Source organism: Salvelinus alpinus, chromosome 5 (assembly GCF_045679555.1).
Source record: "Salvelinus alpinus chromosome 5, SLU_Salpinus.1, whole genome shotgun sequence".
Classification (NCBI taxonomy): Eukaryota; Metazoa; Chordata; class Actinopteri; order Salmoniformes; family Salmonidae; genus Salvelinus; species Salvelinus alpinus.
In genome coordinates, this window is record NC_092090.1 from 80,357,404 (window position 1) to 80,382,977 (window position 25,574).

At 42.7% G+C, this 25,574-nt stretch overlaps 1 protein-coding gene across 2 annotated transcripts; it reads right to left on the reverse strand.

Moving 5' to 3' along the window:
- Positions 1–1,288: 1,288 nt before the first annotated feature.
- ift81 (intraflagellar transport 81 homolog) lies at positions 1,289–25,574 on the reverse strand. 2 transcript variants are annotated; one of them, XM_071403594.1, is made up of 18 exons: positions 24,975–25,537; positions 24,648–24,751; positions 23,362–23,542; positions 22,628–22,717; positions 22,430–22,495; positions 21,998–22,108; positions 21,635–21,719; positions 18,855–19,018; positions 18,600–18,695; positions 13,762–13,908; positions 10,420–10,569; positions 8,544–8,672; positions 6,716–6,805; positions 4,991–5,077; positions 4,700–4,771; positions 4,514–4,599; positions 4,073–4,118; positions 1,289–3,083 (listed from the first exon to the last, which is right to left on the reverse strand). In XM_071403594.1, the coding sequence occupies exons 1-18, from the start codon at positions 25,116–25,118 to the stop codon at positions 2,901–2,903; spliced, it is 2,031 nt and encodes a 676-aa protein (XP_071259695.1). In that variant the 5' UTR covers positions 25,119–25,537; the 3' UTR covers positions 1,289–2,900. The 2 variants fall into 2 exon arrangements, with proteins under 2 accessions (XP_071259695.1, XP_071259696.1); XM_071403595.1 differs by lacking the exons at positions 1,289–3,083; positions 4,073–4,118; positions 4,514–4,599; ... (1 more) ...; positions 4,991–5,077; positions 6,716–6,805 and adding an exon at positions 6,818–7,436 and having other exon boundaries at positions 24,975–25,574.

Genomic DNA, 25,574 nt, shown 5'->3' on the forward strand with positions numbered 1-25,574 from the left:
GATCTTGCATGGAGCCCCAAACCGAGGGTGATTGACCGTCATCTTGAACTTCTTCCATTTTCTAATAATTGCACCAACAGTTGTTGCCTTCTCACCAAGCTGCTTGCCTATTGTCCTGTAGCCCATCCCAGCCTTGTGCAGGTCTACAATTTTATCCCTGATGTCCTTACACAGCTCTCTGGTCTTGGCCATTGTGGAGAGGTTGGAGTCTGTTTGATTGTGTGGACAGGTGTCTTTTATACAGGTAACGAGTTCAAACAGGTGCAGTTAACAGGTAATGAGTGGAGAACAGGAGGGCTTCTTAAAGAAAAACTAACAGGTCTGTGAGAGCCGGAATTCTTACTCGTTGGTAGGTGATCAAATACTTATGTCATGCAATAAAATGCAAATTAATTACTTAAAAATCATACAATGTGATTTTCTGGATTTTTGTTTTAGATTCCGTCTCTCACAGTTGAAGTGTACCTATGATAAAAATTACAGACCTCTACATGCTTTGTAAGTAGGAAAACATGCAAAATCGGCAGTATATCAAATACTTGTTCTCCCCACTGTATATGCTATACCCAGAGGAAGGAATGAGAGGGGAGGGGGGCTGAAATTACCATGGGTGAATGCCCCCTTCAAGTCCCCACGCTATAGTCAAAGCTAAGACATGGGTACAGCAAGTGACAAGTCCCCTTACTCACATCAGCATTTATAGACAGGTATTCAGAATGATTGATTTGTGAATGGGAGATTTATTCTAAGGATGACCGGTCAGTTTGATGTATCATTGATTGTTATCCATCCCCTTTAGAAGGCTGTGACTAGTCAGACAGAAATACAACCAAATATCAATAAACTTCAAATATCGTATTAAATACATGCTCCGGAACTTTGGTGACTACTAAGTCTTTTTTAAACCTCCCGCTTTGGACTGGATGTGTCAATGTGTAGTTCATAAATGCATATTCTATGAGCAGAATTACGATCTTACCTCAATTAGCCACGAAATCCCTAGTTTGAAAGTGACTGTTTTTCTGAAATATGTGACATTTTCTCTACATTTTCCACCACATGGTCCAACACCCTAGCAATTCGAGTTGTAGCCAACGAGCTTTAGCTCCTCACGAATTGAGTGACAGCTAGCAAGATGCACGCACAGCAGAGCGAGAGGGAGAGCAATGTGGTGTACATATCTGCACATATGTGACGTGGTATGCAATTTTAATGAACCACTTTTGGCTCATGTGGCCTACTTTCAGAACTACTCGCTAATAAGTATACAAAAGTTCCAGAGAATCTCTATAAGAATATATTTTTATGAACAAAGTTAAATGAGAAGTACAACAGGATATTATGTAACTCATATAATATATACACTGAACACAAATATAAACTCAACATGTAAAGTGTTGGTCCCATGTTTCATGAACTGAAAAAAAACCACAATTTTTTTCATACGCACAAAAAGTGTATTTCTCTCAATTTAGTGCACAAATTTGTTTGCACCCCTATTAGTGAGCATTTCTCCTTTGCCAATATAATCCATCCACCTGTCAGGTGTGGCATATCAAGGAGCTGATTAAACAGCATGATCATTACACAGGTGCACCTTGTGCTGGGGACAATACAAGGCCACTCTGAAATGTGCAGTTTTGTCACCCAACACAATGCCACAAATGTCTCAAGTTTTGAGGGAGCATGCAATTGGCATGCTGACTGCAGGAATGTCCACCAGAGCTGTTGCCAGAGAATTGAATGTTCATTTCTCTACCATAAGATCCCTCCAAAAAAAACAGAGAATTTGGCAGTATGTCCAACTGGCCTCACAACCGCAGACCACGTGTGACCACGCCTGCCCAGGACCTCCACATCCGGCTTCTTCACCTGCGGGATTGTCTGAGTGGGGGGTGGTGGTGCTGAGGAGTATTTCTGTCTGTAATAAAGCCCTTTTGTGGAGAAAAACTAATTCTAATTGGCTGCGCCTGGCTCCCCAGTGGGTGGGACTGGCTGCCAAGTGGGTGGGCCTATGCACTCTAAGGCCCACCCATGGCTGTACCCCTGCCCAGTCATGTGAAATCCATAGATTAGGGCCTAATGAATTTATTTAAATTGACTGATTTCCTTATATGAATTGTAACTCAGTAAAATCTTTGAAATTGTTGCATGTATATTTTTGTTCAGTATAATTTATGTAACAAATAAAGGTGTTACATAGAGGTGTTACAAAGAAATAGACTTCACCAAAGTACAAGATGCAAGAAAATTATGCTTGATTAGTTCACTCTGCACTGTCCCGTCTGAACCAGAGGCCCAGTTGAATTCCAAAACTGGCAAGCTCCTTTACCCAAGGTCGTGGCTGTTGTTTCCCAAAATAACTGAGTGCAGCTGCGTCCCAAGTGCAACACATTGTACGCTGTTATCTTTAGACACATAGATTTAAGCTGTATTCTTAAAATGGAGGCTGTGGATTTGTTTAAAGTCAGAGGGCCAGAGAGAGTTAAACATCTTATCTGGCTGAAACCTCCTGGTACATGTGTCCCTTTGGTTCTGGATTCATCAGGCAACTCTCACAATATCATCACCAGAAAGGTGTTCCTCACAGGAGATAAATCAGTTAAACTAAATCCTACTTTGGGATTATTTACAAAAAACACAAATCGCTAACTAAACCAGGATTAACACAGATTGGATGAATGGAATCCTTTTAACTGTAGGCGATGAAAGCAGAGTAGTTTTGATACATGAAGAGTAATTATCTCACCTAAAAATAGATATAATGCAAGACAAACAGAACAGATTAATTAACTATAACTGGCTAACTAAGTACAGTAGTTAGATGAGTGAGAAGTCCTGGTCATTGTGGTAGAGCTTAGTGTACCAGAGTTGGCCCTGCTTTAATATTCTCCTCGTCCTCACAGCACCAGCCTATCCTCACCGCCCTCCTGGATGACCTGGCCAATGGAGGCTTGGCTCTGGGCCCTCAGGAAGCACTGGCGCTTGCACTCCATCAGCTGTTCCAGGTCGCGCCACATCTTCACCTGCTTCATGTTCGGCCCATGGCTCTCCCTCACAGTCTTCTGCTGCTCACGCAACTTCTGTTGTTGTCCAAAGGGAAAGACTAAGAATTAATGTCAGCCCAACATGCATACAGTGTATGATCAGCATTGTTAAATGGCCTTTTTCAGTTGAATACCTTTTCATTATAAGTTGCAAGGCAAGGCATCCTTTTATAAATGAACGGGAAGCTTGACCAACCAAATTCTTACTAGGAATTAGCATATAGCCTATTCATAACCCTAAAAAAGAAGTAGCTTGTCACGAATGTGACAGGGGTGGGGAAATGTAGATGAGTGTAGATGAGGACTAGGACAGAGCTAGGGTAGAGAGAAATCCGCATGCATCCCTCCAGCTGCTCCAGTGATGAGGATGGACATTGTGTTATACAAGCTGCACCTATACTGGTGTGCAGTGGTGGTCGGTGCCGTAAAAATGTTTGTATGAGCATGGACTTATTTTTATTACAGCATATTGTGTAAGTCTATAGAAGGAGGTGAGAACCATGAGCCTCCTAGGTTTTGTAGTGAAGTTAATGTACCGAGAGGAGGATGGAAGCTAGCTGTCCTCTCAGCTACACCATGGTGCTACCCTAGAGAGTGCTGTTGAAGCTACTGTAGATCTTCATAAATAACAGTGTGTTTTAATCAATTATTTTTGATGTGAATATATTTAGTATAGTTTTATTTAAAAAGGATTACTCTTTTAATGTTTCACTATTTTTATGAAATTCACTGAGGAGATTGGTCCTCCCCTTCCTCCTCTGAGGAGCCTACACTGCTGGTCTACTGCAGCAGCACGTCTACATTACAGCTTGTCTACTGGGCCAAATGGTTTAGCAGGAATGCAGCTGAGCCCCCTCTGCCATACCCTTCCTCCTCTCTGGCATCCCTCTTATCAGGGTGAAAAAGGAAGGAACCCAAAGTATGGTGCCTGTGTTTGCAGGGGATCCATTTCAGATGCCAGTGCAGCACAGGATTGGCACCGTGCCTGCACCCTGACAAAGCACAAACAGCACCTCTCTGCTCACCTTGCCCAGGGACTCCTGCTCTGCAATGTTCTTCATGTACTGCTCCCTGTGAAACAGCCAGGGGGTCAGAGTTCATGTGAGCTTTTTCACTTTCGCACGCTCAATGCTGCTATTATGACATTACTGTGAGTTTTACAAGGAAAATACTACCTGGTAGTTGAATAACAACATAGCAAACATCCATAACATATTTTATTAAACCAGTAATATATATAGATTTACATATTTTTCTATAGCAAAGCAATACTTCTGGACACACTTGGAAATGAGGGTGACCTATTAGTGTGAATCTACTAACAGACTGTGTGAGTGTGTCCTTTGAGGGAGGTATAGGCGGAGGTGGGTGGCAACAGTAGCATACAGTATTCACCCATTGTGTTGTTATCGTAGCATATGGAGGTGACTGCGGTAATAGAAGTCCTAAGCAGCTGGCAGACTCACCTGATGGTCTTCCTCCTCTCTTGCGGATCAGGAGACACGTAAGCCTTCATCTCCTCTGCTGCTCGCTGCATTTGCATCTCAATGATCTGTGAAGAGAGAGAGAGATGGGCAGAGAGAGAGAGCTCTGGTTGACGGTCACAGAACAGGTGTTGGGGGAGGGGATTGTTTCCTATCTGAACCACTTACCTCTTTCATGCAGTTGATATAGTGGTATCGGTTTTCCTCCTGAGCCATCTCCTCCCTCAGAGCTCTCACCTCCTGCAATGGAGGTGGTGAATGAAAACATGTGGCAATAGGAAACGGAAGCATCAGGCCTGAAGCATCAGATGCTTGTTGCTATGGCAGTACTGAACTGGTCCTCACGCAGAGCACATTCCAATGATGTAAATAGAGAAGATTTGATATGTGGTGATATGGTGATCTGTTGGGTATGTTAGTAGATAGGCCAGGGGTCTACACATAGCATTCATATTATACCTGCTCCAGTTTGGATCGGTTACTCTCCAGACCTGCAGCACAGCTGTCATACTGGGCCTTCTTTTCCTCATACTCTTGAGTTAGCTCCTGTCATGAAAGAAATACCCATTCACAGATACATGAACCCAAAGGAATACCCATTCACAAATATATAAACACAAAGAGATACACATACATGGACATATTCTATAGTATTTAAAAAGACAGAGTACAATGACAACACTTTTCACCATTATAGTATGTTATGTATGCAAAAGTTCTAGTTTCCCCAAACCCTTTCATATCATTATCAGATCAAAGCACATGTATTTGCACCGTTTTACTTAAGCATAAGCTCTAGCTGAGTATATTCATACATTTCTGACGTAACTTTTCATCATTAGTAAATGTTAGCCAGTATGATGGTCAACCAACTCAGGGAACACAATCTGGAAAATATGATCCCCAGCTTTAGCTGAGAGATGTGAGGTGCTTTCCCTGTCGTACACTATACACATAGACTATGTTTCAATTATCGTTAATGGACTCCACAAAAATCCTGCATGAAGTCAACAGCAGCTGGCTGATGCCTCAGGGTTTTCCCCCCTTCTTTTGTCAAATCTCTTGGCCTTATGTCATGATTTGTAATGCTTTTTAATCTGTGGTTGTACAGTACCAGTCAAAAATTGACACACCTACTAATTCAAGGGTTTTTCTATATTTTGACTATTTTCTACACTGTAGAATAATAGTGAAGACATCAAAACTATGAAATAACACATATGGAATCATGTAGTAACCAAAAGTGTTAACAAATCAAAATATATTTTATATTTGAGATTCTTGAAAGTAGCCACCCTTTGCCTTGATGACAGCTTTGCACACTCTTGGCATTCTCTCAACCAGCTTCATGAGGTAGTGGAATGCATTTCAATTAATAGGTATGCCATGTGAAAAGTACATTTGTGGAATTTCTTTCCTTCTTAATGCGTTTGAGCCAATCAGTTGTGTTGTGACAAGGTAGGGGTGGTATACAGAAGATAGCCCTATTTGGTAAAAGACCAAGTCCATATTATGGCAAGAACAGCTCAATAAGCAAAGAGAAACGACAGTCCATCATTACTTTAACACATGAATGTCAGTCAATGCGGAAAAACACTCTTGGCATTCTCTCAACCAGCTTCACCTGGAATGCTTTCCATTGCTCGTGTTTCTTGGCCCAAGAAAGTCTCTTCTTCTTATTGGTGTTCTTTAGTAGTGGTTTCTTTGCAGCAATTCAACCATGAAGGCTTGATTCACGCAGTCTCCTCTGAACAGTTGATGTTGAGATGTGTTTGTTACTTGAACTCTGAAGCATTTATTTGTGCTCAGCATATGTGGGAACTTCTTCAAGACTCTTGAAAAAGCATTCCAGGTGAAACTGGTTGAGAGTATGCCAAGAGTGTGCAAAGCTGTCATCAAGGCAAAGGGTGGCTACTTTGAAGAATTTAAAATCTATTTTGATTTGTTTAACACTTTTTTGGTTACTATATGATTCCATATGTGCTATTTTATAGTTTTGATGTCTTCACTATTATTCTACAATGTAGAAAATAGTAAAAATAAAGAAAAGCCCATGAATGAGTAGGTGTGTCCAAACTTTTGACTGGTACTGTACATTTAGCTTATTCTATAGACACAGATCTGTGTAATGACACAATTTGAAGATGAAACTGCAGACAACGTTTTATAGCATGTGACGTTCACCTGACACTGCTGTCTCAAAGGCCTCAGTTCCTTTATGATCGGAGCAAGGGCAGACTTTTTCTCCACTATTGTTGAGTTCAGTTTCTTCACCTGAAAAAAATCATCACATATTTCAACCCATCTGCCAACATCCTGATTTGGTGGGAAAAGTAATCCACAGAAATGTCAGTTAAAGATGACTATGACCATAATAATCATTATAAATCATTATAAAAAAAGAAACACCCCTTTTTCAGGACCCTGTCTTGAACCATCAGTGCTCAGACTGTCCGCAATAGGCTGAGAGAGGCTGGACTGAGGGCTTGTTGTAAGGCAGGTCCTCACCAGACATCACCGGCAACAACATCGCCTATGGGCACAAACCCACCGTCGCTGGACCAGACAGGACTGGCAAAAAGTGCTGTTCACTGACTAGTTGCGGTTTTGTCTCACCAGGGGTGATGGTTGGATATGCGTTTATCGTTGAAGGAATGAGCATTACACTGAGGCCTGTACTCTGGAGCGGGATCGATTTGGAGGTGGAGGGTCCGTCATGGTCTGGGTCGGTGTGTCACAGCATCATCGCGCTGAGCTTGTTGTCATTGCAGGCAATCTCAAAGCTGTGCGTTACAGGGAAGACATCCTCCTCCCTCATGTGGTACCCTTCCTGTAGGCTCATCCTGACATGACCCTCCAGCATGACAATGCCACCAGCCATACTGCTCGCTCTGTGCGTGATTTCCTGCAAGACAGGAATGTCAGTGTTCTGCCATGGCCAGCAAAGAGCCCAGATCTCAATCCCATTGAGCACATCTGGAACCTGTTGGATCAGAGGGTGAGGGCAGGGCCATTCCCCCCAGAAATGTCCGGGAACTTGCAGGTGCCTTGGTGGAATAGTGGGTGTAACATCTCACAGCAAGAACTTGCAAATATGGTGCAGTCCATGAGGAGGAGATGCAATGCAGTACTTCATGCAGCTGGTGGCCACACCAGATACTGACTGTTACTTTTGATTTTGTTCAGGTTTTGTTTTGATTTTGACTGTTACTTTTGATTTTGTTCAGGGACACATTATTAAATTTCTGTTAGTCACATGTCTGTGGAACTTGTTCAGTTTGTGTCCCAGTTGTTGAATCTTGTTATGTTCATACAAATATTTACACATGTTAAGTTGCTGAAAATAAAACGCAGTTGACAGTGAGAGGACGTTTCTTTTTTTTTGCTGAGTTTATGTCACCTGTGTTGTACACAAGCAGGGGCCTTACAGGGTGTGCATTCAGAGGCAAACCTATCTAAGGCCAAACAGGAGATTGTGAAGTGAGTGAAAGTCAACTTTGTGACTACAGCCAGGAATGTTTGAATCATTGGCAGCAGCACAAGTGTGTAAGCTGCCAGCTTTAACCACAAGCCCTGACTACCCTTTAAATAATTTCAAAAACATCTTGGACTGGGGCCTAAACGGCTGCAACTGGTTCTATTTGGACTTCAATGCAATGGGATGACAGATTGATAAAACAGAGTGATTTGGTGATCCAACTTGGCTTAAAACTCAGCAATTACTCTTCCTTTCCCCACAAAAAGACAGATTAATTACGCACAAGTGGTATTTCAAAACGTATCAAGTCACTAAATCAATGCAAATAAATCAATGACACAAACAAAACAGGACTAGACCACTTCTGGTAAAACAAATTGTGCTGTGTTTGTGTAGCCCATTAGAAGGGGCGTCTGAACGCAATCAGCATGATCCTGTGACTGAGTATGGGTGGTCTGGAGTGGGGAAAGATCTATCACTGTGGTAAAGTGACATGCTACTCAGACAGTGGCTCCGATCCCCTGATATAGTCACCATTTCTGACATGTCGTCCAGCGAGCGCCCCTTCATCTCGTCCAGTTCACTCTTGATGGCTGACACTCTCTCCAGTTCCTCCTGAGTGTCACTGTACCCAGAGATCCCCTTCTGTGCCTCCATGGATTGCTAAATGGACCACAATAAGAGCATGAGAGGGCATATGGGGTGATACATCAGTAACTACACAAAATATGACAGCCTTGTAATGCAGCAGCATAAAATGATGCGATTGTGTCCAGTGTTAGAATCCTGAGGCAAATGTCAGTTTAGGGACTGGAGCAGGCAAGAGTTCACTAGAAACACCTGGCACTTGAGCAATGTAGTCTACACCCACATGAGCTGCAAGGCAGTAAGATGAAATCAGTGAATTCAAGTTAATAGTTTGCAATGAGTAAACCTCCATGTAATGTATACAGTGGCTCACCTGACTTAATTGTTAATGATTCGTTTGCACCATGTCAACAAATGTAAGCCTATAGCTATGACTCAGAAACGGTGGTTGAGGAAGTTCCGCAGCATTATCAAGGACCCCCCACCCCCGCCACGGGCTGTTCTCTCCCTTACCGTCGGGCAGACGGTGTCGGAACATGAGGTCTGATACCAACAGGCTCAGAGACACTTTATCTACAAGCCATCAGACTGCTGAACACTTGAACTAGACTGACCACCTGCACTGACTTTCCACACCCAGACATATATTCATGCTACACACACATCACAACTGCACAATTTAAACACTTGGCCCCAATCCCCCCTTCCCTGATACATGTGTAAATATTGGACTATAAATTGTGCCTTCCTATATTATGCTTACGCTAAAATGTACTATTCTATTCTACTGCCATTTACTTTATGTTTGTACTCGTATCTTTTATTATTTCTTATTGTTGTTGTATTGTCGAGAAGGAACCTGCAAGTAAGTATTTCGTTGGACGGTGTTTACCATGTACATCCTGTACATAAGACTAATAAAACTTGAAACTTGAAACAGTGACTGAGTTACTCCCTCTCTTTCTGGGAGGATATATAGCAGCATGGAGCTTAGTCCTGAAATGACCCCTGGCGCCTGTGCTCGAAGCACTGTGAAGGGTTGTGTCCATACAAACAGGCAGGGGTCAGCTCAACACCTGGGAGTAGAGGCCACTTTGTTCTCCAAGAAGAGAAGATTACATGCGGTTGAGATAGCAGGACGTGTGTGTGGTCTATTATATGAGTGAGAAATCTGTGATCTATGAAAATAAACACAATTTCCTTCCCATGTAGCACCCATCCCTCCTGCAGATCTGTTCACAGATAAAGACTGAATGTAAATGACCTCATTAAATGACATTATAATATTTGGTTCTGATATGAATAGTTCACAGTTGCAAGCTGGGCTTCTAGTAAGTTTTGGGTTATACAGTAGGCTATAACCAACATTGTTGCAGCAAATGGTTCATAGTTGTAGGTTGAAGGGGTTGGACTGGGGACTGGACTGGGGACTGGACTGGGGTGACTAGGTGGGTGAGTGATGGGAACAGGAATGCAGGTGGTGAGAGGAGAGGGCTCAGACACTAACATCCACTGATTTAAAAAAAATACCAGCGTCAGACAGAGACAAGAGCAGATTCAGCCATCGCAAATAGCAGCAGCCCAGCCCTTACTGTGTCAGCCAGGCTATCAGCAAGTCAGGAGCTGGGAGGGAACGGAGGTGTCAAGTCATTTCCAGGAAGGTATGTCACTTTACTGTTAATGTACATTGCATGAACAAGGGCAGGATGGAAAGGTAAGTGTCCCACTATACACATACAGGGGCTTCTATGAGGTATGGAGGGGAGCAGGTAGGGTGGTAGGGTGGATTGCTGCGAAGGGGATTGCTGTGGTGCATAGTTACCAGTTGCTGTTGGCCGACCTCGTGCCTCTGTTTTAGAATTTCCTCTGTCCGCTGCAAGACCCCATACTCAGCTCTCAGCTCGGTAATCTCCTGCCGCTTCTTCTTGAACACCGTCCCCTTGCTGCGCAGTTTCCCGACAAAACGTTTAAACTGAGAAGAATCGAGAGAGACTATTGTCATGAAAGATATGCTAAGAGAAATGGAACGAGACAGAAATGACAACATAAAAACTTTTTTTTTTTTTAATTTTTTTTTTTTTACTTTCTTCCCACACAGATCAAACGTCAGTGAAGAAAAAGTAAATACACAAGGGAAACCACATCTTGAAGCAAGGTCATCCCCTTCAGTTTCTACTGAGACAGACATGACCCATGTCTGAGAGAGTGAGTTGGGGAGTGTGAAAAAGAGAGAGTTACTGTAATGTGGCTTAGTATCCAGCAGTGATGGAACAATGTAAACTGTTCTTGGAGAAGACAAATGCTGAGGGTGAGGCAGTACTGGGGGGTCGAGGTGCCTCAGACTCCTGTGCATGTCAAAATGTATTCCTTCTGGAGAATCCCAGAAAATGTCCTGTAAGTCACTTGGGGCATGCATGTCTTGTGCGCAAGAATGTATGGTTTGTTTTATTTTGGGACATCAAGGGCAGACAAGGTTGAGAGGGAATTAGCAGCCAGAATAAGGCTGCGTAGCATTCCCTCGTCACATCCAATATGTCCCCGAAACAGCTGCTAAATTATCCAACACAACTTTGAAGGGTTTGAACTATTTATCATGACCCTGTGTCAGACACACACATACTCAGGACAGGAGGATAGTTCTGGAAAATGCAGCACATTGGGATAGTTAAGCAGTAAGGCCCAAGGGGGTGTGGTATATGGCCAATATACCACGGCTAAGGGTTGTTCTTACGCACTAAGCAACGCAGAGTGCCTGGATACAGCCTTTAGCCGTGGTATATTGGCCATATTCCACAAACCCCAGAGGTGCCTTATTGTTATTATAAACTAGTTACCCACGTAATTAGAACAGTAAATATATATATTTTTTGCCATACCCATGGTATACGGTCAGATATAACACGGCTTTCAGCCAAAATCAGCATTCAGTGTTCGAACCACCCAGTTTATAATAGATAATGAAACATTGTGCCCATACAGTATATGCACTGAGCATATTTATAAATAGCAGTAACCTACTATATGTGAAATCCATTTTTGCAAGGTGAATAGCTTTTCCAGACTGAGCAAAAACATCTGTTATTTACGTTGGGGGAATTTGGGGTGTAAGTGAACAGAAAGCATGATTATTTCCATGACAGACTGACCTAGTGAATCCAGGTGGAAGCTATGATCCCCTATTGATGTCACTTGTTAAATCCACTTCAAATCATTGTCGATGAAGGGGAGGAGACAGGTTAAAGAAGGATTTTTAAGCCTTGCGATATGGTTTGTGTATGTGTGCCATTCAAAGGGTAAATGGGAAAGACAAAGGGTTTACGTGCCTTTGAATGGGGTATGGTAGTAGGTCTGTGTCAAGAACTGCAATGCTGCAGGGTTTTTCATGCTCAACAGTTTCCTTTGTATATCAAGGATGGTCCACCACTCAAAGGATATCCAGCCAACTTGACACAACTGTGGGAAGCACTGGAGTCAACATGGGCCAGCATCCCTATGGAACGCTTTGACACCTTGTAGAGTACATTCCCTGACGAATTGAGGCTGTTCTGAGACCAAAAACTCAATATTAGGAAGGTGTTCTTAATGTTTTGTACACTCAGTGTATGTAATGATGGAACACTAGCAACATGGTGGACTAGTTTGTAGTGGGTGTAAAAGCAAGCTAACTGAGGATGAGCAGTTGCTGGGTGACATGTGATGACATGTTAGCAGCATAATGGAAAATACCTCTGATAAGGTGCTCATTTCCACCATGACCCATGGACCCCAGGAGAGACTGATAAGCCCAGTGTGACTAGACCCTTTCCATTTACCATAAATCCCCTGACTCCCCCTCCCTTCTGTTCTCACCTACTGTTACCATACTGAGAAAAAGTCAGGTTTAGAGTTTCCTTTCACATCAAACACACTCACTCATTATCCAGAGGAGCAGATGAAACCACACACTTTGAACAGGGCACGGAGGAGAGCAGGGAGAAAGTGGATGCTATTTCAGACATGCAGCTCCTGTGCTTCGCCAGCCTGTCCAGCTGTCAGCGCAATGTTTTCACTGAGTGTGGAACACCTGCCCATAAACCACTCAGACAACATATGGGTACAGCACATGCCCTATGCATCAGCTACCACCAACTATATAGACCTGTTAATGGCCGAAGGTCGCGCTGCAAACAGGAACAGGCTTAGTCTGAGATGTGAAGAGTGGTCGTTCTTTTTAACCTTGATCTTACAGAGCCAGGCACAGGGTGTGTTGACACACAGGAGTGATGGCTCCTGGCACTATGTTGCAGAAGCAAAAAGGCACTCAAATTTGAGAGACCTTTCTCTGCCAATGGTTAATACTAAGTGATCTAACCAAACATGGCGTCAAAGCACGCATGGCTCTCAACCTTTGCCTCTCCTGAGTCCGTAGGGGAGTTGGAGCGATGGGACAAGACTAACTACCAATTGGATATCACGAAAAAGCGATAAAAGTAAAAAATATAAACAAAACCTCATGTCAGTTTGTTTTCTTTGCGGTAAAATATCCTCCATAGATGTCAAAGTTAGTTGAAGGATTTACACTGAAATAGTTTGTTTTGCTGAATTAATTAAGAATATTTACACAATAGAGATGTAAAAATAAAATACATTTCAGACAGTTTGTTAAATACTGTCCTTGTTCCGGGTAGTCCCTGTTGTGGTCTATTTTTAACCTTGCATGGGAAAGTGGGAGAGTGAGGGGAACAGGGATAAGTAGCATTAGCCTGTGAGCTCCACTATGTTTACATAAGAGCAGAAATAGGGTCTCATGTTCACTGGGATCCACAACTACCGCACGTCACCCTTATCAACAAAGTTTATGTATCGTAGTAGATGTAAGCAAACAGTAGAATGTTTAATCAATCTACCCCTAAAGATGGAAAATATATGATCTCTGATGCATTTTACTATCTTCTGAGAAAGTTTGTACAACGGTACAACTGTACAACGTTGCAAGTGAATACTGAGCAGATTGTATATAATGGTAGCAGTTTTTTTGCTGCAAAATGACAATATTTCAATCACCTCAAAAAAGTATCTGACCCTAGATATTGACTGGTGAGGAAGGTGATTACTATTGGTGTGGATGATGATGTTCAGACAAGAGTATTGAGCTGTGAGAGGCGGTTAGTTACTGTAATGTTACCTCATCTCCCCGGATGACCTCGTCTCCGTCCTGGTCTCGTGCCTGGCTGTTCTTCTGGTTCAGCTCTCTGTCTAGTGCAGCTAGCTCCTCCCGGGCCTCCTGCAGCTCCTCCGCCTTCGCCTCCTTCTTACGAATTATAATCGATGCCTGAAGAGCCACACCAGTCATATTATTACAGATACAGTCCATACAGATACAGCCAGCATATATACGGTGCCTTCGGAAAGTATTCAGAACCCTTGACTTTTTCAACATTTTGTTTACGTTACAGCCTTATTCTAAAATGGATTTAAAAAAATGTTTAACTCTGCAATCTACACACAATACCCCAAAATGACAAGGCGAAAACAGGGTTTTAGACATTTTCGCAAAGTAAAGTAAAGTAAAGTAAACAACAGAAATACCTTATTTACATTAGTATTCAGACCCTTTGCTATGAGTTTCGAAATTGAGCTCAGGTCCACCCTGTTTCCATTGATCATCTTTGAGATGCTTCTACAACTTGATTGGAGTCCACCTGTGGTAAATTCAATTGATTGGACATGATTTGGAAAGGCACACACCTGTCTATATAAGGTCCCACAGTTGACAGTACATGCCAGAGCAAAAACCAAGCCATGAGGAATTGTCCGTAGAGCTCCGAGACAGGATTGTGTCGAGGCACAGATCTGGAAAAGGGTACCAAAACATTTCTGCAGCATTGAAGGTCCCCAAGAACACAGTGGCCTCCATATTTCTTAAATGGAAGAAGTTTGGAACCACCAAGACTCTTCCTAGAGATGGCCGCCTGGCTAAACTGAGTAAACGGTGGAGAAAGGCCTTGGTCAGGGAGGTGACCAAGAACCCGATGGTCACTCTGACAGAGCTCCGGAGTTCCTCTGTGGAGATGGGAGGACCTTCAAGAAGGACAACCATCTCTGCAAGACTCCACCAATCAGGCCTTTATGGTAGAGTGGCCAGACGAAAGCCACTCGTCAGTAAAAGGCACATGACAGCCTGCTTGGAGTTTGCCACAAGGCACCTAAAGACTATCAGACCATGAGAAACAAGATTCTCTGGTCTGATGAAACCAAGATTGAACTCTTTGGCCTGAATACCAAGTGTCACCTCTGGAGGAAACCTGGCTCCATCCCTACGGTGAAGCATGTTGGTGGCAGCATCATGCAGTGGGGATGTTTTTCAGTGGCAGGGAGACTAGTCAGGATCGAGGCAAAGATGAACAGAACAATGTACAGAGAGATCCTTGATGAAAACCTGCTCCAGAGTGCTCAGGTCCTAAGACTGGGGCAAAGGTTCACCTTCCAACAGGACAATGACTCTAAGCACACAGCCAAGACAACGCAGGAGTGGCTTCAGGACAAGTCTCAATGTCCTTGAGTGGTGCAGCCAGAGCCCGGAATTGAACCCAATCTAACATCTCTGGAAAGACCTGAAAATAGCTGTGCAGCAACACTCCCCATCTAACCTGACAGAGTTTGAGAGGATCTGCAGAGAAATGAGAGAAACTCCCCAAATACAGCGCCAAGCTTGTAGCGTCATACCCAAGAAGACTCGATGCTGTACAGTAATCGCTGCCAAAGGTGCTTCAACAAAGTACTGAGTAAAGGGTCTGAATTCTTATGTAAATGTAACATTTCAGTTTTTTTATTTTTATAAATTAGCCAACATTTCTAAACCTGTTTTTGCTTTGTCATTATGGGGTAATCTGTGTAGATTGATGAGAAAAAAAATAAATGTAATCAATTTTAGAATAAGGCTGTAACGTAACAAAATGTGGGAAAAGTAATGGGGTCTGAATACTCTGAATATGTCAAGTTTGGACACACCTATTCATTCATGGGTTTTTCTTTATTTTTACTATTTTCTACATTGTAGAATAATAGAAGACATCAAAACTATGAAATAACACATATGGAATCATGTAGTAACCAAAAAAAGTGTTATAATATATTTTAGATTCTTCCCTTTACCTTGATGACATTTAGAAATGTTTCGCATTGACTGACCTTGTGTTAAAGTAATGATGAAGTGTCATTTCTCTTTGCTTATTTGAGCTGTTTTTGCCATAATATGGCCTTGGTATTTTACCAAATAGGGCTAACTTCTGTATACCACCCCGACCTTGTCACAACACAACTTATTGGCTCAAATGCAATTAACTTTTAACAAGGCACACCTGTTAATTGAAATGCATTCCAGGTGACTACCTCAAGAAGCTGGTTGAGAGAATGCCAAGAGTGTGCAATCTCTTATAAAAAAAAGAATTAACCCCTTTTTTCTCCCCAATTTCGTGGTATCAAATTGGTAGTTACAGTCTTGTCCCATCGCTGCAACTCCTGTACGGACTCGGGAGAGTCGAAGGTCGAGAGCCGTTCGTCCTCCGAAACACAACCCTGCCGAGCCGCACTGCTTCTTGACACAATGTCCGCATAACCCGGAAACCAGCCGCACCAATGTGTCGGAGGAAACAGCGTGCATTGCACCTGGCCCGCCACAGGAGTCGCTAGAGCGCAATGGGACAAGAACATCCCTGCCGGCCAAACCCTCCTCTAACCCGGACGACGCTGGGCCAATTGTGCGCCGCCCCATGGGTCTCCCGGTTGCGGCCAATTGCGACAGAGCCTGGACTCAAACCCGGATCTCTAGTGGTACAGCTAGCACTGCGATGCAGTGCCTTAAACCACTGCACCACTCGGGAGGCCCTACTTCGTAGAATCTCAAATCTATTTTGATTTGTTTAACAATTTTTGGGTTACTACATGAATTCCATGTGTTATTTCATAGTTTTGATGTCTTCACTATTATTCTACAATGTAGAAAATAGTAAAAAATTAAGAAAAACCCTGGAATGAATAGGTGTCCAAACTTTTGACTGGTACTGTATATATATCCATTTATTCTAATTCACACAAAATAACCAAGCAGAACCTGCACACATTTCACAGGTATAGAATAGTTTAGGAGATAAGGCTATCACAACAGTGACCAAACCAGAGCAGTTCATCCTAGATCTGCCTCACTATAGCAAAAGAGACAACAACAAAACAAAGTATTAAAATATCAATATGGTAACATGAATAAATATTTTAATAAAGTTGCCTCACTTCATCAGACAACATCAATCATCCACAAAAGTTCAAAGAGCCAGCAAACTCTTAACCATACACAAACAGCCAGCTCATACAAATTCATATAGCTGACAAAGACATGTCTGATTTAAACTCAGCAGAAAAAGAAACGTCCTCTCACTGTCAACTGCGTTTATTTTCAGCAAACTTAACATGTGTAAATATTTGTATGAACATAACAAAATTCAACAACTGAGACATAAACTGAACAAGTTCCACAGACATGTGACTAACAGAAATGGAATAATGTTTCCCTGAACAAAGGGGGAGGTCAAAATCAAAAGTAACTGTCAGGAACTGGTGTAACAGTCAGTACCAGCTGCATTAAGTACTGCAGTGCATCTCCTCCTCATGGGCTGCACCAGATTTGCCAGTTCTTGCTGTGAGATGTTACCCCACTCTTCCACCAAGGCACCTGCAACTTCCCGGACATTTTTGGGGGAATGGCCCTAGCCCTCATCCTCCGATCCAACAGGTCCCAGACGTGCTCAATGGGATTGAGATCTGGGCTCTTCGCTGGCCATGGCAGAACACTGACATTCCTGTCTTGCAGGAAATCATGCACAGAACGAGCAGTATGGCTGGTGGCATTGTCATGCTGGAGGGTCATCTCAGGATGAGGGAGGAGGATGTCTTCCCTGTAACGCTCAGCATTGAGATTGCCTGCAATGACAACAAGCTCAGTACGATGGTGCTGTGACACACCGCCCCAGACCATGACGGATCCTCCACCTCCAAATCGATCCCGCTCCAGAGTACAGGCCATGGTGTAACACTCATTCCTTCGACGATAAACGCGAATCCGACCATCACCTCTGGTGAGACAAAACCGCGACTCGTCAGTGAAGAGCACTTTTTGCCAGTACTGTCTGGTCCAGCGACGGTGGGTTTGTTCCCATAGGCAACGTTGTTGCCGGTGATGTCTGGTGAGGACCTGCCCTACAACAGGCCTACAAGCCCCCAGTCCAGCCTCTCTCAGCCTATTAGTCTAAGCACTGATGGAAGGATTGTGCATTCCTGGTGTAACTTGGGCAGTTGTTGTTGCCATCCTGTACCTGTCCCACAGGTGTGATGTTCGGATGTACCAATCCTGTGCAGGTGTTACACGTGGTCTCCCACTGCGAGGACGATCAGCTGTCCATCCTGTCTCCCTGTCGCTGTCTTAGACGTCTCACAGTACGGACATTGCAATTTTTTGCCCTGGCCACATCTGCAGTCCTCATGCCTCCTTGCAGCATGCCTAAGGCACGTTCACGCAGATGAGCAGGGACCCTGGGTATCTTTCTTTTGGTGTTTTTCAGAGTCGGTAGAAAGGCCTCTTAGTGTCCTAAGTTTTCATAACTGTGACCTTAATTGCCTACCGTCTGTAAGCTGTTAGTGTCTTAACGACCGTTGTACAGGTGCATGCATGTTCATTAATTGTTTATGGTTCATTGAACAAGCATGGGAGACGGTGTTTAAACCTTTTACAATGAAGATCTGTAAAGTTATTTAGATTTTTATGAATTATCTTTGAAAGACAGGGTCCTGAAAAAGGGACGTTTCTTTTTTGCTGAGTTTAGTATCAATGACAGAAAATGGCATTCTGAAATTTACACAACATTCATCCTAGGTAATTGCTGGTGTTATGTCATATAATAATAAGGCTACTGTATCTCTGAAGAATGTGATAATAGAAAATAAGAATAAAATAAAAAAAATAAAAATCACCTGTTGCCTGAAAAGAGACAGTTTATCATCCATGGGGTCGTTTCGCATCATTCTTTTCTCAATCAGCAAGTTTATTTCAATGTTGTTTTCTCGAATCTGGGCAAAGTGGGGAACAGTCAGACTTAAACTTTCAATTTGTCAGAAACAAACTTTTTGGCTATTGTCAGTCATTCTTGTTGTAATATGTGTGAACCAAATTTACCAAACTTGCAAAGCTCTATAGCTTAATTGCCCAGATAGGTAGAGATATCTCACCTTGTCCTCTAGTTCCCCAAGCTCAGCTTGGCCCATGGCTGGCTCAGACACCACCTTCTGCAGGTACTGCACCATCCGTCTCTTACTCTCCAGCTCCTTGGGCAGTTTGTCAGACACCATGTAGGAGTTGAACTTGATCTCCTCTTCAAGCCTCTTCATTAAGCCTGAGATAGTGACAAAGACAAAGCTCGTTCTTACACCTTTGATCAGGATACCTCATTCTTTGAAACACAATGAGGCACACCTGCTCATTGAAGTAAAGGAGGGTGATATGCACATCTTAAACTTGAGACACCCGTTCATCATAACCATTTAAATTAGACAAGATCAAGAGTGTATGCATAACACTGTCTAAATTAACTATCTCAAGTAGAGGTCGACCGATTAATCGGAATGGCCGATTAATTAGGGCCGATTTCAAGTTTTCATAACAATCGGAAATCGGTATTTTTGGACACCGTTTTTTTTAACACCTTTATTTATCCTTTATTTAACTAGGCAAGTAAGTTAAGAACACATTCTTATTTTCAATGACGGCCTAGGAAAGGTTGGTTAACTGCCTTGTTCAGTGGCAGAATGACACATTTTTACCTTGTCAGCTCGGGGATTCAATCTTGCAACCTTACAGTTAACTAGTCCAACGCTCTAACCACCTGATTACATTGCACTCCACGAGGAGACTGCCTGTTACTGCGAATGCAGTAAGAAGGTAAGTTGCTAGCATTAAACTTATCTTATAAAAAACAATCAATCAATCATAATCACTAGTTAACTACACATGGTTGATGATATTACTAGTTTATCTAGCGTGTCCTGCGTTGCATATAATCGATGCGGTGCGTATTCGCGAAAAAGGACTGTCGTTGCTCCAATGTGTACCTAACCATAAACATCAATGCCTTTCTTAAAATCAATACACAAGTATATATTTTTAAACCTGCATATTTAGTTATTATTGCCTGCTAACATGACTCGTTGCGAACTGTGAAAACTATTTCTTCCTAACAAAGACAGCGAACTTCGCCAAATGGGGGATGATTTAACAAAAGCGCATTTGCGAAAAAAGCACAATCATTGCACGACTGTACCTAACCATAAACATCAATGCATTTCTTAAAATCAATACACAAAAGTATATATTTTTTAAACCTGCATATTTAGCTAAAAGAAATCCAGTTTAACAGGCAATATTAACCAGGTGAAATTGTGTCACTTCTCCTGCGTTCATTGCACGCAGAGTCAGTGTATATGCAACAGTTTGGGCCACCTAATTTGCCTGAATTTTACGTAATTATGACATAACATTGAAGGTTGTGCAATGTAACAGGAATATTTAGACTTAGGGATGCCACCCGTTAGATAAAATACGGAACGGTTCCGTATTTCACTGAAAGAATAAACGTCTTGTTTTCGAGATGATAGTTTCCGGATTCGACCATATTAATGACCTAAGGCTCGTATTTCTGTGTGTTATAATGTTATAATTAAGTCTATGATTTGATAGAGCAATCTGACTGAGCGGTGGTAGGCACCAGCAGGCTCGTAAGCATTCATTCAAACAGCACCTTCGTGCGTTTTGCCAGCAGCTTTTCGCTGTGCTTCAAGCATTGAGCTGTTTATGACTTCAAGCCTATCAACTCCCGAGATTAGGCTGGTGTAACCGATGTGAAATGGCTAGCTAGTTAACGGGGTGCGCGCTAATAGCGTTTCAAACGTCACTCGCTCTGAGACTTGGAGTGGTTGTTCCCCTTGCTCTGCATGGGTAACGCTGCTTCGAGGGTGGCTGTTGTCGATGTGTTCCTGGTTTGTGCCCAGGTAGGGCTACACTGTTACACTGGCAATACTAAAGTGCCTATAAGAACATCCAATAGTCAAAGGTATATGAAATACAAATCGTATAGAGAGAAATAGTCCTATAATTCTTATAACAACTACAACCTAAAACTTCTTACCTGGGAATATTGAAGACTCATGTTAAAAGGAACCACCAGCTTTCATATGTTCTCATGTTCTGAGCAAGGAACTTAAACGTTAGCTTTCTTACATGGCACATATTGCACCTTTACTTTCTTTTCCAACACTTTGTTTTTACATTATTTAAACCAAATTGAACATGTTTCATTATTTATTTGAGGCTAAATTGATTTTATTGATGTATTATATTAAGTTAAAATAAGTGTTCATTCAGTATTGTTGTAATTGTCATTATTACAAATACATATATTTTTTTTAATCCGCCGATTAATCGGTATCGGCTTTTTTTTGGTCCTCCAATAATCGGTATTGGTATTGAAAAATCATAATCGGTCGACCTCTAATCTCAAGGGCATGTAACCTCAACATAGACTGTGCTCTTAAATGCTGCTGTTGAGCTCTGATGCACAGTAGGCCTATATGAAACCGAAAACCATTACAAAATAGTCACATTAAGAAATGTTTTGATATGTGAAATTTTGAGTCATTGGATTGTCAAATTCTTTGTTGGTGTGCCACACACCAAGGTCTCATGTCTGTCTTTCTTTGCTTTCGTCATTTTTTAAACTGTAAATGTGTAAATCTCCTGTGTGATTGTAAAAAGGCTACTAGTAGATCAGGACAACAACAACAAAAAAGAGGCAAGTCCACATATGGTGAGCTCTAATGGAGCACATCAAAGATCAGCATGATTACAGGGCCTTATTACATGTGAATCAATTAACAGAGATTCAGCCTGACCTGATGTGTCCCTGACCTTTCAACCAGCTGTGGCGTTGAGGGTGATGCAGAACATGCCTACTCACTCTCTGGCTTGGCATCTGCTGCTGCCTGTCGCAGGTCCTTCAGCTGCTGCTGAGATCTCTGCAGTCTCTGTTCTGCCTGAAAAAGCTGAACATATCCGAATGACAACACATACTTATCAGCATCTATAAAAAAAAAAACATCAAGTTTTAACCAACATCATGCTTATAAATCTACTTGTAGGTGAATTTGGAATATCTAATTGACAACAATCTGTCATAACATGTAGACCTTTCCCCTAAAGTCTGTATCACTTATTTGTACTCTGTATGCAGTAAAGTTGATCATATGGATAACAAAGCCTGTAAATTGGAAAGGTAGACAAAACAGGATGTAAACTAGACTAAGAAAAGTCAATTCATTACTTGGTTCTTCTGCTCTTGCTTCTGCTGAGCCAGAGACTCTTCTCTCTCCTTTTCCACCCGTAGTTGTCTGGCCAGTTCCAGCATCCGCTGGTGGTTGGAAACTGACTCCACCTGTTGGACACATAATAAACTGTGATAGCGTGCCGGCATCTGAGTTTCACCTCACACGACTGCCAGGAGCCACTGCAACTGACTCAGTTCCCCCTTCTGGCATGGCTTAAAAGTATGACCCACTAAATGATCGCTCCATTACTCATCTGCCCTGTAAAAGGGTGAAGCATTGAGCCTGTCAGATGCCTGTCTAGTCTCATTACCACGAGGAATCTCTTGGCGTGTATGAGAGGTCATGTTTTCATTACTCTGTGAATCCCTGTGAGTTCCAGGCATTATGACAGGGTGGGCTTCCTCAAACAGAATGCCTGCCTGCCTTACCCTCTTCTTCAGCCTCTCCACTCGCTTGATCAGCTGGTCCTTCTCCTCCTCCATAGCACCAATGTCCTGAGGTTAGGGAAAATATTGTGTTTTAGCACTGTGTCTGTGCACATATCCCCATCTGTGGCTTAACTTAAGAGAATTCCATATGATACTAAGTGATGAGTGGAAAACATAAAATGTTGTTCCCGTTTTTACCTTTCTGATCTCTGCAGTGGAAAAGCCAGAGCTTTTCAGTTGCTCACACTCCTTGTGGTAGGTCTTGAATCCTTCCACTAATTCTTCATACTACAAAAACAACAGATCAAACACTATGAAACTATGAATCATATTTCTCAGTTATGCATCACATAGCATCTGTCAGAACCACAGTGACCTTTAAATAAGAAAATAATGGTTTTAATCATGGCATCATTGTGTGATCTCTTTAGTCTAGCAAGAAGAGGAGCCATGATCCCATGTTAAATGTTATGCTGCATTAATAATCTAGTGGGAAGGTGGCATTTACCACGTATGACTAGGAAAAATCTACTTGAACATCCCTCCAACTGATAATTACTAGTGGGAAACTCATCTATCACCCCTGAGCTCTGACTTCTCACACATGCTGACCTCTGACATCACCTACTAAGGTAGAACAGCATTTTCGACAGTTAAATGAAACGGCAAAACATTATTTATAAAAAGCAATTAATTCATATGTTTTTTTTAAACACCATAATTTGTTTGCAAGCATTATAGCAGTACTTTTAGTTTATGGTTGATGCAGCTTGTTGGCCATGAGCCAATACGTGTTTCTGAATGAGTTCAAAACACGTGAATGCATCACCTTCCCACTTGGTTATGAATGCAGCATTATGCTTGCACCTTGAAGTCAGTGGGCAAATTGTTTTGCATGGCGGGCCAACGAATTTGCCCAATGTTAAACAAACCTGGTGATAGGTGTCAGTGATGACATCATCCTGCAGGAACTCAGCAGGCACCTCCAGCTTAACCAGGAAGCGAGCCAAGTAAGCTCTCTTCTTCAGCTCTGTGATCCTCTGCAGCAGCCAGTGAAGGATAGGGTGTATCACAGGCTTACTGCCAGTCACCAGGCCCTGTCTGAAACTGCTCCTGTATTAAAAAAGATAGGACAGTAAACACTCTGTGTTCTAATGCTGAAATCTGCCTGAGTGGCCGACCCCAGGTGGTAAGAGTAGGCAACAACACATCTGCCACGCTGATCCTTAACACTGGGGCCCCTCAGGGGTGTGTGCTTAGTCCCCTCCTGTATTCCCTGTTCACCCATGATTGCGTGGCCAAACGCGACTTCAACACTATCATTAAGTTTGCTGACAACACAATAGTGGTAGGCCTGATCACCGACAACAATGAGACGGCCTATAGGGAGGAGGTTAGAGAACTGGCAGTGTGATGCAAGGACAACAACCTCTCCCTCAATACGAGCAAGGCAAAGGGGCTGATCGTGCACTACAGGACAAGGCGGGCCGAACAGGCCCCCAATAACATCGACGGGGCTGTAGTGGAGCGGGTCGAGAGTTTCAAGTTTCAAGATTTGGCATGGGTCCCCAGATCCTCAAAAGGTTCTACAGCTGCACCATCGAGAGCATCCTGACCGGTTGCATCACCTCCTGGTATGGCAACTGCTCTGCATCTGACCGTAAGGTGCGACAGAGGGTAGTGCGAACGGCCCAGTACATCACTGGTGCCAAGCTTCTTGCCATCCAGGACCTATATAATAGGCGGTGTCAGAGGAAAGCCCATAAAATTGTCAGACTCCAGTCACCCAAGTTATAGACTTCTCTGCTACCACACAGCAAGCGGTACCGGAGTGCCAAGTCTAGGACCAAAAGGCTCCTCAACAGCTTCTACCCCCAATCCATTAGACTGCTGAACAATTCATAAACCCCCCCCCCTTGTACACTGCTGCTACTTGCTGTTTGTTTGTTACCTATGCATAGTCCCTCCACCCCCACCTACATGTACAGATTACCTCAACTAGCCTGTACCCCTGCACACTGACTCGGTACTGGTGCCCCCTGTACATAGCCTCGTTATTGTTATTGTGTTACTTTTTATTTTAGCCTACTTGGTAAATATTTTCTTCTTCTTGAACTGCACTGTTGGTTAAGGGCTTGTAAGTAAGCATTTCACGGTAAAGTCTACACTTGTTGTAGACAAATAAAGTTTGATTTGATTTGATCAGAAGAATACTTACGGCTCAGACGTATTCCCAGGTGGTTTGTATTTCAACATCCCCAGCAGAGTGAACATTCTCTTTGCTGTCTGGTCAGGCATTTCTTCACGGATATCAATAGTTTGCTGAAATAAATAAAATATGATTTACAAGTAATTCACACATTTTACACACACTTTGTGTGACTGGTAAACACAATAGTAGTGGGGCTCCAAATGGGGCAGGTGTCATCATCAAGATATTATGCCTAAAATGGTATTATCAACTGGGACAACTATATACACCACTGGACAACTCGTGATCAAGTATGGGGTTGTTGTGTACATTGCAAAACATCATTTGTCTCACCTTAGGGTCTATTTCGGCCAGAACATCGTTGAGAATTTGCAGAAGTTGCATTGGCTCCAGTGAGTCAAAGGTGATCAGGTTAAAGTTTTTCTTGAAGGGGTCTTTATTCAGATGCTCAACAATAGATTTAAGTTGCTCGCTCATCTTGAAATCAACTGGTCAGCTAATGTTATTGCGAGGTAAAGAACTTTAGCTGCAAGCTAGTGAAGACGATTAGCTAGCAAAAAGTCAGAATCAACCTTAGCATTAGCTTGCTAGCTATTTACTAGCCTAGCTACCGTTACTTTCCGAGGTGGATAGCTTGAAGCATAGCTAGCTACAAGCTGACAAGCCCGTTCGTATGCACAAAGTGGCCAGCTGGCTTGTCCCCTTGTTTCTTTTGAGAAAAACTCGTTTTAAACCGCTAAGACAACGTGTACAGTCACACGGCAATCCGTCTTGGAAACCAGACACAAGCGTCCTCAAGCTGGTTGCTAACAGGAAGTATTTCGGCTTGTTCAAGAGGGTCAGCCTGCAGTGGGTTCAGCCTGTGGAACATGCTGCGCAAGATTCTGCCAAGTGCACACGCAGAGTTGCATGCGGGTTCTTGTCCGTCTGGAT